The sequence below is a fragment of the Thermobia domestica genome, chromosome 2 (genome assembly GCF_964235325.1).
Source record: "Thermobia domestica chromosome 2, izTheDome1.hap1.1, whole genome shotgun sequence".
NCBI classification, from domain to species: domain Eukaryota; kingdom Metazoa; phylum Arthropoda; class Insecta; order Zygentoma; family Lepismatidae; genus Thermobia; species Thermobia domestica.
The window spans coordinates 309,374,465-309,394,649 of NC_137455.1; the positions used below are offsets into that span (position 1 = coordinate 309,374,465).

At 33.3% G+C, this 20,185-nt stretch overlaps 1 protein-coding gene across 1 annotated transcript in view; it reads left to right on the forward strand.

Annotated features, from left to right (window-relative positions):
* The window catches only part of LOC145679477 (uncharacterized), a 50,211-nt gene extending 40,780 nt beyond the window's left edge, over positions 1-9,431 (forward strand). The window contains exons 7-10 of the mRNA XM_081750056.1: positions 3,483-3,645; positions 6,141-6,305; positions 6,963-7,102; positions 9,201-9,431. Coding sequence (XP_081606182.1) covers positions 3,483-3,645; positions 6,141-6,305; positions 6,963-7,102; positions 9,201-9,426 — 694 coding nt within the window. The 3' untranslated portion in view covers positions 9,427-9,431. The remainder of the gene's footprint in view (positions 1-3,482; positions 3,646-6,140; positions 6,306-6,962; positions 7,103-9,200) is intronic.
* The last annotated feature ends 10,754 nt before the right edge of the window (positions 9,432-20,185 follow it).

Here is a 20,185-nt window from a genome sequence, read left to right on the forward strand (position 1 = left end):
GAAAAAGATTTCGTTGTGCCATCCATCAGACAACAGTATCAGATATCGTTTCGAGACGTTAAGACGATTTACAGTTTTTAAAACAATTTGAAAAAGAAAATGCTAGCTTTTAAATCACCCAAGTCTTTAGTTTATCACCAGATCTTGGTCTTCTAAGCTAAAAATTATAAACAGTTTAATTCTTCTTTTGTTACTTTTTGAAAATATTTTATATTTTTCTCTCTTTAAAAGCTAATTTTATTTTTTATTTCTTTTTTGGTATATTGTATTTTATCTTCCTTGTATTATAGGTGGCAAGCAACAATCTATACGTACATATTTCGGACTTCTCATATTCATATCATACAGGCGCTTAATGTATTATAGAAGAGCTCTAGCTTTTTAGTTAGATAATGTATAGTGTTTATATATTCTAACAGTGGCGAGGCTTGATGAGAGACAGTTAGACAGCGCCTACACGTTAGAATTTTATATACATTAAGTTAGGTCTTTTTTAAATTGAAATATACCTATACTTTTTAAAATTCTTTTTAAAGGTGAAAGTAGATCCTTATTTAGACCCTGCTTCCATGTAGGTAGAGAGATCATCCGCCGTTTCGCAGGATCTTGAACTATCCCTATGTGGTTCCATATTCATTGCACCTACTTGTAGAAGCGTAGGATACAAGCCGCGCGCGATTATAGGGCCAAATACTCGCTTTCAGAATATGTAAGGCGTTCTGTCTATTACAGGGTTGGCCGTCTAGTTTATTTTAAGATAGATTTGTAAGTGCTAGAAACACGCCACTTTCTTGTTGTTTATTTTAAATCATTTTTCGAGCTCCCTTTGTAAAATGTTAAATTGTTATAACGTGTCGTTAAAGAACGATTTCTCTTTACTCATTTTGTCGTTTTCTGTGTAATATCAGTAAAAGAAACCTAGTGTAAAGTTCAGATGTTACATGTTACCAGTTCAGATGTTATCAGTATTATGTATTTCGCGAGAGTGACAAATAGAAGTTAGGTGATCACGGCGTTTTTTTCTCTATATATATCTCTCATAGATGAGTGTTTACATTACATTGTATTATGAAATTAGCTACGGTAAAATACTTATAAAATTTCTGTGAAGTTTAGCGTCCCTTTTTAGCAACAAGTCTATATAAGACGTGGAGCTACATATTAAGGTGGAACTAGAAGCAGCATAATGCGTTGAAATTTTCAAAGCGCTCTGGGTCGAAATGGAACCCGTTACTGTGTGTCAATGGTCTATGCACTAACCACGATACCAATGGAAAGAGCTGTTACGAAAACGTTGATTAAAGTTCATTTAAAGAAACTATTTTTACTATTGTTTGCAGGTGACTGAATGGATTTTAATAGCTTATGATAAAATAATTTTCAGGGAACTTCGAAGCTTGCGAACGAAACTCTTTTCCTCTTAATTGCCTATACACCAAAGCAACATGAACTAGTATTAGAAAATAAACTTATTGCTTTAGTTTTATGTCGTTATGCAGTTTCAGAAAGGTACCGCTTGTGAAAGGATACTTAGAAAATAATGGATACAATTTAAATTTTAAACAATAAAAAAATAAGATTTGCATTTTACAACACTATGAATCTACCTACAAGGATATTACAGGACAAATTGAAGGATAACATGATTCACTAATACATTGAATATATACTTAGGTGGAGGACACTGCCGGATATTGGTGTTTTGCAGCCTAGGCAAATTAAGTTCGAAGGCCTCTCTCTCGTCGCTACACCACCTCCTGATACGCTAACCATTAATGAAATTGTTCCAAATGTTGATTTTTCTCTTTTGCGGCCCTTCAGAGCTCAGCGGCCCTAGACAGTTTGCTTTGTTTGTCTACTCGAAAATACCCAAGCTGATGGAAGGAATACTTTTATTCATGCTGCGTTCTCTGGTGTCCTGCAGATTTATAGAATTGTAATCGGGTCGATTAGGACTTCGTAAACTTTGTATTTTTATTCGCTGATGCACTTGACCATATATGTTTTAAAAATTCAAGAGCACTGCTCTGAAGTGCGGGACCCCAGATAGTTGCCCGGATCACCCTATGTAAAAGCCATCACTGATGATCCCTGATAATTCATAATTTTATGTTTCGAATTTTCAATATTGTTTGCTATAAATATATTTAATCTTTTTCTTTGAGTATAAAATTTCATAATTAGTTGCTTTTAATACATGGACTAATATCACATCTCCAAAGTCTAGATTTCCCGAATGTCCGAAGAGCCATTATTCTCCCACACGCCCTGTAGGAATGTTAAATATATATATATATATATATATATATATATATATATATATATATATATATATATATATATATATATATATATATGTGTGTGTGTGTGTGTGTGTGTGTGTGTGTGTGTGTGTGTGTGTGTAGTTTTGTGTCTATACAATTTTTCATAATTTGCCACTGTATTCTAGTCGTAATTCTTTTTTCTAGTAAATTCCAATCTATCATAATTAAGGTATTTTTCAAAGTGAAGTAAACTACCATCCATTCTCCATTTCCTCAACTCATCAATGAGGGGATATACAATGATGGACTTTTAGAGCACTCAGAACACTTAACCAAGGATAAACGCTTTGGATGAGTTACCTTAAAACATCATCCTAATAATAGACGGAAACTTCTCAGTGTGTACGTCACAATAATCCTAACATTATAAAGTCCTGGTAATAGATGTCGCTCGCTATTTGCATTACGGAATGTTAAATTATGCAGGAAATTGGTCGATTTAGAACTAATGTGAACATTAATTGCAGCTTAGAAAACTGTATAGTTTCAATTTAACTATTGCAAACTAAGACAAAGGTCGTAACTATATTTAAATTTGTGCATTAATATTATATTTGTGGAACCACTTGTTTAGCCACCTAATAACAAGATTTTGGTACTTGTGGTTTAGCTATTACAGCCACTCTCATTTTGTCCATGGATCAGGGCAAAACTAATATTTAATGTATTACTTAGATTCGCACCTATTTTCATGTGTCACATTTTGATCATATAGCAAGCCGAAGGCTCGAACGAAACGAATAATTTACACTAATATTGGATTATGTGTTTCCAAAGTTATAAGGAAACACAATTACAGTAAAATAGACGCTCTCAATGATTAAAGGCAAAACCATCTTCGTATAAAAGTTATTCTATAAAGGTAATCTACACTTGATCATAGTGTAGATTAAAGAAAATGTAACAAATTCTGTATAAAACTATAATATAAGAAGAGCCAGCAATATATGGTGAAAGCTGGAACAGACAAGAGTCCAATTATTAGTTACTAATAACAAGAATACAAAATGTTAGCAACATACAATTCATCATGTCAATCATGTCACTAATTTATCGACGTGCATATCTGGTTCGCTCTCTGGAGACATCGGTACTGACAACAGTTGTCCCTAACTATCCAGACCATACATACTAATATTAATATAATTTCATTTACAGATCATCTGGTTTCGAAGATGAGCTTGTGTGGGGAGCTATTTGGCTTTATAAAGCCATTAATAACGAGACCTACTTAGACACAGCTCAACAGCTGTATGACGAATATGAATTAGATTATAGGCCAGGCGTACTTGGCACTGACAACAAAGTCAATGGTATACAGGTAAGATGTGTACAGAATATCTATATATCAACAAATTCTTTAAAGAGACTTTGCTTCCAATGTTTTTATTATTATTAATATGTCTGAGCTTTAGGTATATAATATTTTAAAGTTTTACATCAAGTATACAGGGTAGTAGGTAACTCCATCACTTTGGAAGATGGTTCCTTATATGAGATGAAAGAAAAAGAGTTCTAATAAACATGGGTCGAAAAACGTCTCCTTTCAGAGTTATGAACTACCGAAAATTCGAAATATCACGTTTCAATAGCATAAGGGTCCCGGCTGGCCTTAGCGACGCACAAACAGGCGTTGAAAATCCCAGAAAATGACATCACGCCATGCAAACTTATGGATTTTATGGATTTTCGGTAACATGCAACGATTTTTAAGTTAAATACGTAATATTGGAAATGCGCTTTTTAGTTATTATTAGCAAGAATTCCATTTTTTCGCTTTTATTCGCATTTATAACCGAATTTCGCAAAAATTTGCGATAATATAGATGTGGTTTCTGGCGCTGAAACGAAAAGTTTGAGGTTTCCTCAAACATACACACTTTCTTTTTATCGATCGCTCATGGCGCATTTGCGAAAAAGCTTTGTCTCAACTAATAACTTAAAGTAGGAGAATCTCGTATATCAAGAATCTATGAGGCATTCAGAGCACAAGCTATTCAAGTCCAATTACCAAAGTTATGGGAAAGAGAGACATAAATGTTCCGTATGTTCAGTTTAAATACATGGAAAGTGAACACTCTCTTTTCATTATAAGTTGCTTACAATATCTGCATATGAATCTTTTGAGTACTAAAAGGATCTTCAGGTAGAGATCTTTAAATGACCAAAATTGGATTTGAATCCCTTGTGCACCGAGCGTCTCATATGTAGATCATTTTTCAGATTTACATTTTTTTTTTCATTAAATTCTTCAATTGTTATTTGCAAAATTTGTCTAATGCGTGCATGCGATACGTGGAGTACGATATGGATCTCCATCGCGAACTGTGACATTATAAAACTTTTACACAGGCATTATTAGGGTGGCCAGAAGACAATGATTAAAAAGATGGACACATTGACTTAGAAAGCTGGAGTTTATGAATTTGTAAACCTTTTCCCCACATATGACAATTCAATCCATTATTTGCATTTAGACATTTTTCGCTCAAGCTAGGAAAACTACATTTACATGTTAAAATTCATACTTCGTTCATATTTTTCTACTCCTCGAGCGGCTTGCAATGAACGCTTCTTTTACAAGAATTCTTTCAATATGTCACCACACGTTCCATTCTTACTTTTTCTTTAAAGTTGAAACAATCTAAGATCGGATCACTGTGGAGATATTATGTCGGTTATGTTGTTTTGTCCAAGTAGCATTCATTAATGAAAATACCCGTTCACAGTAAGTATTACTAATTTGTATGGAAATAATAAATGAACAGGTTTTCTTCAAATTCTGAAAACCTTTTTCGCTTGGTGTTTTCGCACGTTCGAAGTTTTAAATACCCTTCTTCAATGGTTCTTCAGTTCATGAACATATATGAGGCTGCTACTTCTTGAAACATCTTGAACTCTTCATAAAATCCATCCATGTCAATACGCCTCAACAGAACTAATGAAATCTTCAAAAGAACATTTGGGATTTTCAAGCGAAAACAACAATAGTCTCATATGTAAACTTGTTTCACTGAAATTACACTTCCGTTTTTGTACCAAATTGTGGAGCTCCGAACTTTTCTTACTTTATAACTTAAAAATTTACTGGTAATAATATGCAAATTGTGAAATGTTTGAAACTGGGGCCATCAAGTAATGGAAAGTTAAACATTTATAATGAGAAAACTGAAAAGCAGGACAAATGGGTGTCCGGCTCGACTACTAAGCCGGGCCCGGGACAGAACCTCCAAAAGCAGGACTGTCCGGCCAAAAGCAGGACATCTGACCCCTAGGCATTATGAAATTCTGACTACATTGCTTTAGCACATGACAGAAACAACTTTTAAGGTTTTCTTTTGTGGATAGTATTTTCCGGATAGTATAGAATTACTTAATTATTTTCTTAAATCATAATAGGCACTAACTCGTTCATAAATCAATAATGTAAATGATTTGTACACATTCTACTCCAACAGACGAAAATATGGAAAGAATGTATATTGTTGTTTTAAGGTAAATTATAAAAACATTTTTAATTCGAATAAAATTCTCAACAATGAGATAAGCGGAATTTTACTGACATTCAATCAAACATCATTGTTTTGTACCTTAGCAATCAGATCAGAATGGTGAATGTCCATTGCACTTTTTCTATAGAATTCAGAATATTAAATACTTTTAGTGTAGACTAATTGAATTACAATAATTAACATGACAGAAAAGGAGAGAAAACATTCACTGGCCTAAAGTTGATTAGGTATTATTACTTGAATATTATGAAGATATATGTGTGTTTAATTAAAAAGTTATAATCTATGCGAATTGTCTTTTAAGGTTCTTTTAGCCCAAATAACTGGAGAAGAGAGGTATTTAAACAGATCACAAGAATTTTGTGATTACATGGTGAACGAGCAACAGAGAACTCCAAAGGGAATGGTCTTCATAGCTGAATGGGGATCTCTACACCTTGCTGCTTCTGCTGCTTTCGTTTGTTTAGAAGTAAGTAACGCATAATACAATAATTGTGTTTCTCCCTTTGTCATTTCACGGAACATGATATCACTTTTAGGGGGAAATCAGCTCATCCTGCTATCACTACTAATATTCTTGGTGACAAATATTACAATCGTTTTTCTTATATATTAAATAAATTAATAATTTAAAAACCTATTCCATCACAACAGACTATTGGTAAGGAATAAAATATACACAGTTTGGTCCCATAAAAATTTGTGTCATTCCATTTTCTCGAAAACTACGCATGAGAATGTGCATTCAATCATGTCACTTTGTTCATCTCGACGTGATCCATTGATTGGTATATGTCTTACCTTTGGCCTATATTATTTTTTGTAAAAAAATTAAAGTTTATAACCTAATTATAATTCTGGTTATATCTCATTAATCAAAACTGTGTACTGTGGTCTTACTAGAGTCATAATGAAATGCTTGATTACTATACATTTTAGGATAGGTGGCATGATTATCATACAACATACATTTTTAGATTTAGGAAAAACGAACATCTTACTGTAAATTTGTAAAACACACTTCTTATAGAGATAAGTCCATCTTATTTTTTTATTACTACCAAAACAAATACCTTTATCCTTCCCGCACAGCGATATTTATACGTACATTTCAATGTCATTGTAGGTAGCCAACCTTGGAATAAGTCCAGATGTGTACAGACAATTTGCTAAACAACAAATTGACTACGCTCTAGGAGATGGAGGAAGAAGCTACGTGGTTGGATATGGAGAAAATCCACCAACTCACTATCATCATAGACCAGCGTAAGTTACATCCAAACTCATTCTGCATAGCTAACAGAAAAGGAATGTATTATTAAAACTGTTTTTAAATTGTCACCTTATTTAGCTCTGTTTAAGCTCCTTGATGGGCTGCTTATCTTATAGATCATGACAAGATTTTATTAAACAAGACTAGACATTTATTGAGTCTTCTTAGAAAAATTATGGAAAATAAAATACTATAAGCTAATATCAAAATATAGATTCAATTTAAATCGTATGACTTCCAAAATCCTGAAATTATATGCTGAAAGACGAAAACCTCTAATTGTGAATTACAATTGGTATTCTAGGATACTTAAAATGAAAGTTAATATGTATATTTTTAAACTCTTTATAACAATTATTTTGAAATAACGACAAATTTCAACAAGAATGGAGAATAAATATTTAACAGTACGTATCTTTTCTTTCATTAATCACTCGCGTTCAATTAACATGAACTATTAAGGCCAAAATTTAACTTGAAATTTAACTGGAAGTGAGAAATTGTAGTCAAATATTACAGTTAGTCTTTCACGTTCATATAATAAATCATTACCTTAATTTTCAAAGTTATTAATTGTTACAAGATTAATATTCTGAATTATACCCTTAAATAGCACAATTCGTCAAATAAGTTACCAAAGCTATAAGAATACAACACAAAAGTCACAACTCATCTAAAATATTTCTGATAACGCACCTCATTCACCCCTCTTTTCTTTTTCCGTATTGTATGCACCACAAATTAGTTTTAAATCATATTTAACACTATAACACCACTTTCCGATAAATTACACCACTTAATAGACTAGGAAAAGACAACCCTTTTTGATTACAATATAGATTCACAACATAACTTTTAACTTTCAGTGCTTTACATAAGAAGGAAGATTACAAGGCTCTGCCCGTTTTCATCTATTGCCTTCGAATGACTACGGTTATCGAGACGAATATTCGAAGGCAGGGTTTCAGAGAAATTCCACCTATGGCGCTGAACATAGTTATCTTATCCGGGTAATATATATAATAGGTTCCCACTTATCAAAATATTTTTAATAAAATGTGGAAAAAAGTTTCCACAAGTAATAACATAACTTACCAATGTAATTTTAATATACTTTCAGCTGCAAATTGAAAGTAACAGCGTATATGCTGTCTCTGTGCATGCTTAATATTGGACTGTTAAGAACTTTTCAGGTTAATAGTCTACAATATTAAGTATTTTTCCAGAGAAATAAAAAGTGTAGGTACCCTTATCTTCTCACATATTTTAAAAATTTCTAACAAGATTAATCCAGCCCCACTTGGATACAAGGTAGAAACTACAATTGCAGCAGTTTCAGACTGTCTTTTTTTATTAATAGCGATTATTAACTAACAACGACAAAATAATAGATGAAAGTTCAAATCAAAAATCAAAACGAGAATAAATTAAAAGCTTGAAGATATTCATATTATAATAAATACAACTTTCTATCTTCTACTCGAGAATTAAACAGCGACGCCTTAGGATTCAAGATATTAAAATGATCACATCCAGTAAAAAATAGAATGCTGCAAAGCATATTCCGAAACTTCCTTGTCTATCATTAATATTTAATTCATGTGGGATTTATACGAAGGACAAAATTTAAATTAAAAGATTAAACTTATTGGATTTATGGAAACCGGATTTTCGGAATCTACTCTTTTACTTCACTGAACATCATGATAAGCAGCGATAAAAAAGGATCTACTGTCTTAAAGAAAACTGCATATCCAATTTTAATATGAGGAAGTTGAGATTTTTCACCTAGCAGTGGTTAAAGCTAAATCACATCTTCCTATCTAAATTGATCGCAATTTGTAACATTGCAAACGTAACTCTTGTATATGATAACATTCTGTTTATTAAAAATTGTACATTGCAGAGCTGACAAATGAACAAGCTATGTATAACTGATTAACTGAACTTTAAGAACGGTAACAGTATGTACCTAAGTTACTTGATAATAATAAGTTTCTTTATATGCTCCATCTATATCTTGTGATTGCAATGTAGGTGATTTGAATGCTAAATTAGTTAATCTTACTTTCTTTGTCATTAAATTTTCAGCTCTTGTCCAGATCTCCCAAATCCTTGCGACACGAAGCAACTGTGTAGTCCTGAACCTAATGGACATATTCTCTATGGTGCTTTAGTTGGTGGTCCTAATGTAAATGACGAATATGAAGATATAAGAGATGACTATGTCCACAATGAAGTAGCTTGTGGCTACAATTCAGGATTTACAAATGCCCTGGCCAGTCTTGTTACCTTGCAAAATAGTGGACTTCTTTAAGAATGTGAGCCTTATGTTGTGGCTGAATGTAACTACAAATAAATAATATGCATTTTCTTACCATGTTTTATTTAGTTATGTTACCTTTATTACCAGATGATAGTTCATCAGCTAGAATTCTATCACGTATTAATTGGAAGTGTGAATACACTTTTGCTCGTGTGTATACAAAGTGCAATAATCCAGTGCAATAATCCACTTGCAATGTGTTTTTTGAGGAGAAATGTAATAGTTTTTGTTCGACTGCCACAAAGGAACATGAGAAGAAATTGACGTCCCCTCAGAATAAGCCTCAAATCTGCCCGCCTCCCAATGTTGAAGACATCTCTGCTCGCCTGATCCTCCACAACAGTGTTTTTCAACTTCATAAATATTTCGGACATCGCTTAAAAAAGATTATGGGAACGGTCTACCCCCCCCCCCCTTCAATGTTGAGGATAGACTTTCGCCGCTGATTCCAGGAAGGATTAAACAATGTAGACTCGCGACAAAAATCTTTATAACAGATAGTAATGTATTAATATAAGGCACTTCCTTTAGATATTTTTCTTTTTAATTCAAACTTGTTTTTTCGTCCCTTCTCTCTTCTCCTATCATTTGATGAACATAACGCTCAAGTTAGAAGACTTCGGCAGTATGAAAGAATACTCTATTTGTTATAAACAGTGGTCTAGAAAGCCTCTGGTCGTGAGTTCAAATCCACTGTACTTCAATATAATACTTTTAATTTGTTCTTGCAAGTTGTATGATACCTTCCCTTTGCTCAAAGTTCTCCATCTAGAGATGAAATGCAAGAATCATGCCCATATTAACCGAGAGAAAGTGTTAGTGGAGATATCTCCTATTGAAATGTTATCAGAAACATTCATCGTTATTCATATTTGATTATGTTTCGGTACATTTTTGTTTATTCTGCTTTACGAAATTAGAGTTCTCGATTACTTAAAATATAGCAAGTGGTAGTAAATGATATATTACGGCGTATTACAAGGAAGAACTCGTATTCTTTGATATTGTATTATTGGTTCTAATAAAACATGTTTGTATTATTAATTGGTAATTAAATTACACAAATTCATGTTATATGTGCACAAACATGAATATTTGTCATATTTGAAATATATGGCATGTTTCTATTCATGCAATGGTTTCCGCAAATTGAACTGACACACATTGCACATCTTGTGTTTTCTTTATTATTGTCTTTTTTCTTTCTCTTTTTGTTTTTCTTTTTTCTTTTCATTTTCCGAACATGCTGGAAACCAATAATATTATATCAGAAAACATTCTTGTTAGCTTTAATGTGTAAATGAAAAATAATAATAATAATACATTTTTAAGAAAATATAAACTTCGATAGTTTTGCTGATAAAAAAAATATTCGCAAAACAAAGATGAGAATCAAATGACCTCGTTTGACCTGTTTCTTTTTTCATAAAGTTTTGGTAGAAATATTAAAACTGATAACTAAGAAAAGTGAAGGTAACGTTGAAACGAATAATGTAAAACATTCAGAGATTTTACAAAATACTGTAACTTGTGAAATAAAATGAATGTTTGACCAACATTGATTTTTCTTTGGTATGTATAATGTTAAATAAGATTCCTTTGTAACTTTGTGATGATATCAATCGCTCTGTAGATACTAAATGGTGTCTTCTATCCATTTTTTTATTCGTTCAAAACATTTTTTTTTTCTATTTTTGCTGCTTGCTACACTGACATTTTTCAAATAAACTATAGTACTTGTAGAACGCCTTATGTAGTTCTCAACCAACCAACATTAACAGTATTGTTGGTTGTCTAACGTTGCAGGATATGAAAATTGGAAGTGTGAATGCACTTTTGCTCGTGTACACACAACTTTACATACATCAACTATAACAACGTCATGTAATGATTTGGCAGAGAGTATAACTCTATATCGCTTGAGGAACTTCTATCCTAAAAAGAGACCGTACACCATTGATTGACCCCTTCATGACACTAGCACCATCGTAAGTACGTGCAATAGAATTTTGCTTATTTATGCCACATTCACATAAATTTTCTTTTGTGTATGAAAGTAGAGAACTTGATTCTCAGAAAACAACTGACGACAAGCATAAAAGCCTTTCATAAATATTACCATGGAAGTAGAAACGAAAAACAGCTCCTAATCGTTCGGATTTACTTATATCTTTGGTCTTGTCAACTATCAGAGCGAAAGAAATTCGTTTATGTGCCTCTTTTGCTATTACCCTCAAGTCTTATTTGCAGAATATCTAAAACATCGTTTTGAATAGATAGATGTGTATATATTTCGCATGTTGGAGACTCATCACTCTTTTCTTCACAACGGGGTTACTTTTTGAAACAATTTCTAAAGGTTCTAAAAAAAATTAACACGGTTTTCAGTTTCTTCCGATTGATTATAGTCTCTCTGTGTAAGCCTCTGTACCATAGTAAACTTGAGTATTTCAGTTATTTGCTGAATGTACTTTCGATTTTTCTGTACTTCACTAGTACATGTTTTACTTAACAAAATTGATATTGTTGTATGTGTATCCGGTTGCTTTATCCGCCTGTATTCTTCCTTACTCGCACAGTTTTTCTTGTGAACGTCAGCGTGTTTTTGGATCCCCGAATCAGCAGAAAGAGTTTTCTTCTAATTGACATGTATCAGATCTGTTGCTATCGATGAACATCGGTTAGTATCGGACAGTAATAAAAGACAAGCGAACAGTAAGCAGAATCTTTAATAATGCTATACTCCAACCAAATAATTCCGCTTCTAAACTTCGTTTCTTCTGTCCGAATTCTCTCTTCGGACATTCACTTAAGACTGGTTGGTTGCTGAGACCCATCTGAAATGGATTTCGTGATATCAGAAGGAAATTGACAATCACCTTCCTCATTATACGAACTGCTACTATCTTCTATTATATCGTCATGAAAATATCTCTTGACACTTTGAAGTTCACTTACCTAATTTGTTTTACAGATACTTTCTAGAAAAAAATAGAAACATTTCGTTTCTGAGTACTACACATTCTTAATTTTTACACACACACACACACATATATATATATATATATATATATATATATATATATATATATATATATATATATATATATATATATAGAGAGAGAGAGAGAGAGAGAGAGAGAGAGAGAGAGAGAGAGACAGAGTGAGACAGACATAAACACAAAATAAATTTGTAGAGAAGTTTTACAAACTTTCTTTTGGCACTGGAAGATTCAACGCACGGTTTATATGAGCACAGATAGGCAGGAAGAAACTTCAGCTACTGATAGCAATCACCGTACAGTGTTGCCAGATCTCATGCTTAAAAAGTAGTGAGGTTGTGCTCGAAAGATAGCGGTTTTGAGCTATTTGTAGTCCAAACTGATTTTTTTTTTCAGCTATACATTTTATATATATAGCGCAGGGTATCTCAAAATAGCACCGACAACGTTTGGGAGGTGATTCCTGACACCAAGATAAGACAAAAAGTATAGACCATCCTGGGTGCACAAATGCTTCCTTTCGGAGTTATAGGTTGCCCAAAACAAGAAAAAATTAACTTTAAAGGTCCATAGCCAGGGTTGATATGTTTAAAACAAGTGTTTAAAACACGTTTAAAACGAGGGCTGTTGTTTTATTCAGTTTGTTTTAAACGTTTTAAACAAATTGTTTTAAACGTGTTTTTTTTTCGATGCTGGTTCGACATGTTTAAAACAACTAACTAAAATATCACATTAAAGAAGCTAATTTAATTTTCTAACAAACAACCCATCCTCCGCAGGATTTGTGCACGGAGTAAATTACAAGCAGAGTTATATTCTTCTTATAACAGCAATTACTGAACGAAATTGAACTAAACTAACTAAACCAACAGAAATTCAAGTTAAGTATTTGAATATTTCTTAATTTCTAAGAATAACGGAGGTTAAACACCCTATACACTATTCTAAGATCCAAATTCACAAATTCAAAACTTGGGTATTTTTTGATCACTATCATTTTCATAATAATGAACAGTTCTCACATCATAAGCTAGAAGAAATGCTCTGACAAATACAATACAACTCATAGAAAAGAGCAGTGACTAGCCTACAAGGAGCAAATGACATTTTAACTAAACAGTTTTCAAGATACATATCTATCTGCAACATGGGTAGCTAATAATGATTAGTGTCTACGGCATAACAACACAACTCTAGACACCCGCCAGGGATTTTAACAAAATGGTAGACTCTCACGTTCGGGGCTCTTGTGACCCCCCTAATTATCACAGTCATGAGTTATACACCATTGGAAAGCTTATAGACCACAAATTACAACGGGGTAAAATCCGTGAAATTCCCGCCGTATTCGTAGAAAAAGAACAGACATAAAAAAGTCATTAAAAATATGAAAATATTAACTTTTCGGGGCCCTGGCAACCCTTGCAGTCACCCTACGCTGAAAAAATGACGCTAATGTGTAGGCCACATACTTGTGACAATAATATAAGAAATGGTAGCCATTGCTGTCATTGCGTAATGAATTCGTTTTATGTAGGAAATATTTTTTAAAAAATATGCGCAGAAAAACATTCATTGAATTAGACATTCTCTCCCCTCCCTCACTATAGTACCATGTCCATATGCAAATCATTTTTGCTGCACACATCATGTATACGAACAAGAATTATGCTTCTAGACCACTTCAGTGAAATATATCTTGTGTTATATGGGACCGTCCCGAAAATAAATGTAAATTAACCAAATTTGACCCCCTCTTCCCCTATAAACAAGTACACACACAGGTTACTATCATGTAGGGGACTACTTCATTGCTTCACATACCAATTTTTATGGATGTACCACAAAGGGGGGAGGAATACCCACCAAAACCTAATGAAAAAAATTTGATGAAAATTAAAAAAAAAACTTCATCCTCCCTTTCTCGGCCGTACATACGTACCCCCTATATACATAAAATGCAACTACCGGAAAGCTTCATCCCTCAAAAATACTTTGGTACCAAATCATCTTTCTAGCTTAATTAACGACTGAGCTATTGACGCTTGTTCTAAAAATAAATGTAATTTACGTCAAAAAACTTAAACTACAAAAATTGGCTAACTTTGCCCCCTCCCTGCTTACCCATATAAGCAAGAAATACAAATTCACGATATTACCATGTAGTGACCTACTTCATTGCTTCACGTACAATTTTTATGAATCTATCCCCCAAGAGGGGGAATGGCCCCCAAAAAACTGTTGAAAAAACAAAAAAAAAACACGATATTTACCCTCCTCCCGCATACATAAAATGCACACCAGCAAAGCTGCATCTTTCAGGAATAAATTGGTACCAAAACCATCTTCCAGCCTTAATTTGAGGTTTAGTGTTGTTAACATACTGGTTCCTAATCGTCAATATGACACTAGATTGCACTGTGTCTTAACACCCCCGACTACAGAAAATCGATTAATTTCACCGGCGCAAAAAACCAACCATTCCGAAATCGCTGTTATGAGACTAAAAATCACAGAGGGAAAAGCACAATCGTAACGTCGAATAATTCGGTGAGCTTGAAATAAGGTGAGAATAGATCTTTTTTTTTTTTTCAACTTCACCGGGAAGCACTCAAAAGAGTTTAATAGGTCCAAAAGAAACCATTACATCAGATTTCTTTCCTTTTATGTGATCTTAAGCAATATTTTCTTTGTATGAGAACCAGAGTAACGTAGGTCTATTTTCGTACGTTTACTGGTGTAAATAAAATAAAGTTCTTTTTTTAACCGCTTCCCGGATTAACCCCAATATTTACGTTTATGGATAACATGTAAAACTGGATTAACCGAGTTATTACGCTCATTATATTTTTTACGTTCTTGTCTGATTAACCCGAAATATTGCGTCATGATAAAAAAAAAAAAAAGCACACGGAGCAAATATTTACACGTGACTCAATCATCTTTTGTTTTGGTTTTTTGATTTAACGCCACTGGTCAGTGTATTACTTCCATAAAATCTCATTATTTTTCGGTATCATCGCTACAAGGGAGCTGTTCCCTAGTTTGTTTGTTTTCTTTCTTTCTGAAGAATTGTGTTTATATTACGACTGCATTGTTGAGTACATTTTGCAAACAATGAGCAATGGTGAAGCAGAAAATTTCAGTGTTGTTAGTGTAAATACAAATAGTAGTAGTGACAGTGAATTCGCTACAGATATTTTTTTATATTTTAACATTTCCAATTTGTTCGAGGGTAAAGGAGGTAAACGCAATTTATAAATTACGCTGAGGACGACACACTAAAGAACTGGCACAATGAAAGTCAACATGAGGTAGTGTTAACAGTTCTCCGGTGTAGTTATTCAAAAATTATCTTTACTTCTTTGTTTGAATTCCTACGAACTTCTATATTGTATTTGCTTCTATTAAATGAAAATAGCATATATTAAGATAATATAGCCATTATATTATGACATATGGAACAGCATATGAATAAATATAGCATATTTTTAGTGTGTATTTTATTTCATTTTTACATTTTTTTTCTATTTTTCAGTGCCCGAAATAATTCGGGATAATCCAGAAGAAATGTCGTAACTTTTTTTTTTTTTTTTAGATAGCTCCATATTGTTATTACACAGAACTTTCGCTTTGTTTCTGTTCAGTAATAAATAGGTAAGATATTTCTGAATAGAGCAAATTCTTTAGAGCGCAAATTCATTGTATTCTTACATACTGTATCTTGTATTTTGAACTGTATCCGAAATAACTCGGGATAATCCAGAAGGAGTTTTTTGAGGAGCTATAACTTTCGAAATTTAGTTCTGAATGACAATTAACATAGATCAAGAGAGGTTGCATTTATGATAGATTTAAAATATGAAATAAAATAATATGACTTTTTTGGGACGTTTCTCTGCAAAAATGTAGACCGGTAAGCGGTTAAAAGAAAGCAACATTGTTTTAATGAAATGGTAAAAACATTATTGAATAGAAGTCAAGGCATGACAAAGTAAGGTTCATTAACTCTCAAATGACACCAAATGGGGCTTTCAGAATTATGTATAAGAAGAAAGGGTTATGGCTTATACATAATCCAAGAATACAAAGTTCCCATTCTTGAGTTACATTCCTTTGTTCTCATGCGAGGATTTGGAAGTTGCCTTATCATTTCAAAAGTAAAATATATGATACTCTTGATCTTCACTTATCAATTAAATTTTATCTTCCGTACTAGAATAGGAGTGCAGAGATGCATACAGAGGGTGCACCTGTACCCCTTGCACCTTCCTAATGACGCCCCTACACTCACTAGGGAACCTGGTTTTTAGCCACACGATCATTATGAGGAAATAAGAAGTGCCATAGAAAAATATCGATAATTCTGAAGCTTAATATGTTTCGAAGGCAAAGAATAATCTTCAGAATAGGAAAAACCTCGTTAATCTTTGATTCATCAAAGCTAGCATCACTGACTTACCTTCTTCGATTGAATGTCTGGAGGGTTCTGCTCTTTCGCTAGATGAAGGAATGAACATAATTGAATCAGTTTCAAGGAAAGATTACCAGGGATAGTGAAAGACATACTCCCTTTGAAGCTTTCTCAAGGTCTGGAACGAATCCAAGATATGCAAAAACAAAGGAAGTAAAATGGAGAAGTAGTAAAACGAACGACATCATTAAGTGGAAGTTAGAGTTATAAGAAATAACTCTTTCCCTCGGGAGAATTGTTTCAGAATTTTTTTACTGTACAGCTGATAGTTGGACAATCAATATGACAGCACAAATATGCCCCAAAATATGATATATCAGGATATTTCTCCATTTGGAGCAAGAAACAGTTAGTAGTTAAGCATCACTTAGAGAAACACGACATACATAGACAGAAATTCCATTCACGTCAAAATTTTAAGATATAGAAATTAATGTAAAGAAAAGGAAAATAATAATACGCATCTTGCTGAGACAGAAAAAGCATAGAAAGAGCAAAACAAGAGGGAAAGAGGGCAAAGAAGGAAAGACGGAAAGAAGAAAGCGGAAGACAAGGAAACGTTAGTGCTTATGGATAAACAGCCTGCGTCTTTCCCCCTGCCACTCACTCTTCCTCAGGCTTTTTTGCCCTTATGAGGTAAATGTCTTTCAGTAGCGAACATAATCTCACGAACATAATTTACAATGCTTAATTCCTTGAAAAAATAACTGCAAATTCAGGCTGGGAATCCAACCAAGAACCTTGACAGTGAGTCTCACAACTTGTCTACTTAGCTACACTGACGATAACAGACGTGTTGTTAAACAGCTATTAAACTCGCAGCTGTCAGTAAGTTACCTCTGGTTCCATTTGAAATTTGAATTTTATTTACGGCCTTTAGGCGTCTACGGCTTTCCCTCTCCTAGTTTCATAAAAACCAATCGATCTGTGGATCAAGATCAAACAAGACTTAATCAACAATCTTTAAAACTTACTGTTGCACCAACATATATATCTCGGATTAATCGAGGATTTAAAAAGTGATTTCACAACGAGTCCCAGTTCTTGAAGGAGGTGGACGCACCAGAAATCTATGCTCAAATGGCATGTCGCAGTGTTGTTAAGCAACACACATACCGTATAAATAAAACTTCCAGAACCCAGTTTGCAATCTCTGATGTGTGTAAGTCTGTAAGGTGATGCCTTGTTGAGTAAAACAACCCGGGTGCGAATCTCGGCTGATACAAGATGTTTTCTTTCAAAATATATTTCTATATATTCATATTTGTTATGAATAATTGCTTTTTTGCATTTTTCGTAAATCATCTTAAATCAGTAACTATGGGTTAGTGCAGGTTAGGTGTGGTCATGTAGTTTTACGTGCTTTTTTCTTTCGACAGTGTGGAAAGTGCTCCGACAGGGACGTGGTCTTGAAATAATTATGCTGTGTATAACATGCATATTCTTTTACGATCTATTTGACCAGATTTGAGGCCATCTTTTAGTTCCAATTTCCCTTGTTCGCACTGTCAATAGAAGGGACAAAGTAACATTGGCAAAAATTGTGTCGGTGTTCTAATGGTTAACGCGTGGGCCGCTAGAATATAAAGGCCCAGCTTTGAGTTATGGCTGGGGTAACTGTTTTTCCCTTTCAAGATGCACTTATATATGTTCATATTTATTAGTATTAATTGCTGTATTGCATTTTTTTCGTACACTTTATTGAAAATGAATGATTGCATTGATTACGGTTGTTTTGAGGGGAAAATTTTCTAAGTGCAACTTTGGAGATCTTCGAGAAACAGTAAACCAAAGATGTCAGGTTCGGACCACCATGACATCATTTGCAATCGAAAAAAAAAATGCGCAGATGTGTTTTTTTCTTCTTTTACGTATAATAAGACATGTTGAAATGTTATTAAGTGTAGAAACAACGTAACATTAATTGAAATACTTAATGATAAAATATTTCGATACTATGTTTTCGTGTCAGCACATGCTCGTTTTCTATTTATGTTTTCATACGTAAATGAGCATTTCCAAGCGAACATTTCCAATGAACATTAAATTAAAGACAGCGAACATAGTTCTGGCATGCATAATAAAATAAGAAAGACAAAAGATAAAAAAACAGGATTTACAACAGATATGAATATCATTGTCTCGGAAATTCAGTTATATTTCGTCAGAAGAAGTTCGGCCAGAGTGATCATGTTAGCTCAGTGATAAACTGCGGAACTCTAAATCGTGAGTTCGATTTGCGTTTGGGACAAACTTTTTAGCATGTAATGCTATTTTCCACAATGCATAAAAAATTGCATAAAATTAATCATATATATATATATATATATATATATATATATATATATATATATATATATATATATATATATATATATATATATATATAATTATTCAAATAAACATTTCAAGACATAAGTGTTAAATACAAATTAAGAAAACAGTGTAATAGTAATAAATAAGGTATGTAGTGTACTTATCTACAGCTATTTGTCATTGGCCCAAAAGTAGGTATACATCCCTGCATTGATCAAGTATAATATTCTAGTTTATGGGTTTATTGGCTTCGGTTCTTCTGAACTTAAGATGTAAGTAAAAACACATTAAGAACAAATAATAAAGAAGCTAAGTCTACCTGGTGGATAACGATAAGAAATTATATAAAATGCAGTACGGTACTGTATACCTACTTTTGGGCCACAGTGTATACTCAGAAGTGAAAACAGAACATGCTAGTATCACCAGGATAGCTTACTAGCCTCAAACCTTCAAAAAAAAAAAAAAAATCACGATCCCAACAGGTCACTAACAGAATGAATTGTGCTTTATTAAGGCAGGCAGAACAGAACTTCTTTACAGTGGTTTTCAGTTCAATACTCTGAAATGCTTTTGTATATGGAAGTGGTGACCGTCTCTCTATTTCTCTCATATATATATATATATATATATATATATATATATATATATATGTGTGTGTGTGTGTGTGTGTGTGTGTGTGTGTTTATGTGTGTGTGTTCCAACATAACTCCACCATGCTTGGAGTAATTTTAACCAAACTTCGTACCCATATTACTTACAGTCTGGGAAAGAGTACTGTTGAGGTAAGCTCTCTAGCGCATCTACGGGAAATGGGAAGGTAATACATAAAAATGATAGAAAGCGTTCGGTATTACTGTCGAATTCATAGTTTTGGGGGTCGTCTTGATAAATAGTGTCACTTGCTATTCCGTTTAACTCAGATTTAAACTCTATTTGGACTCGAGTGATAGCGTAG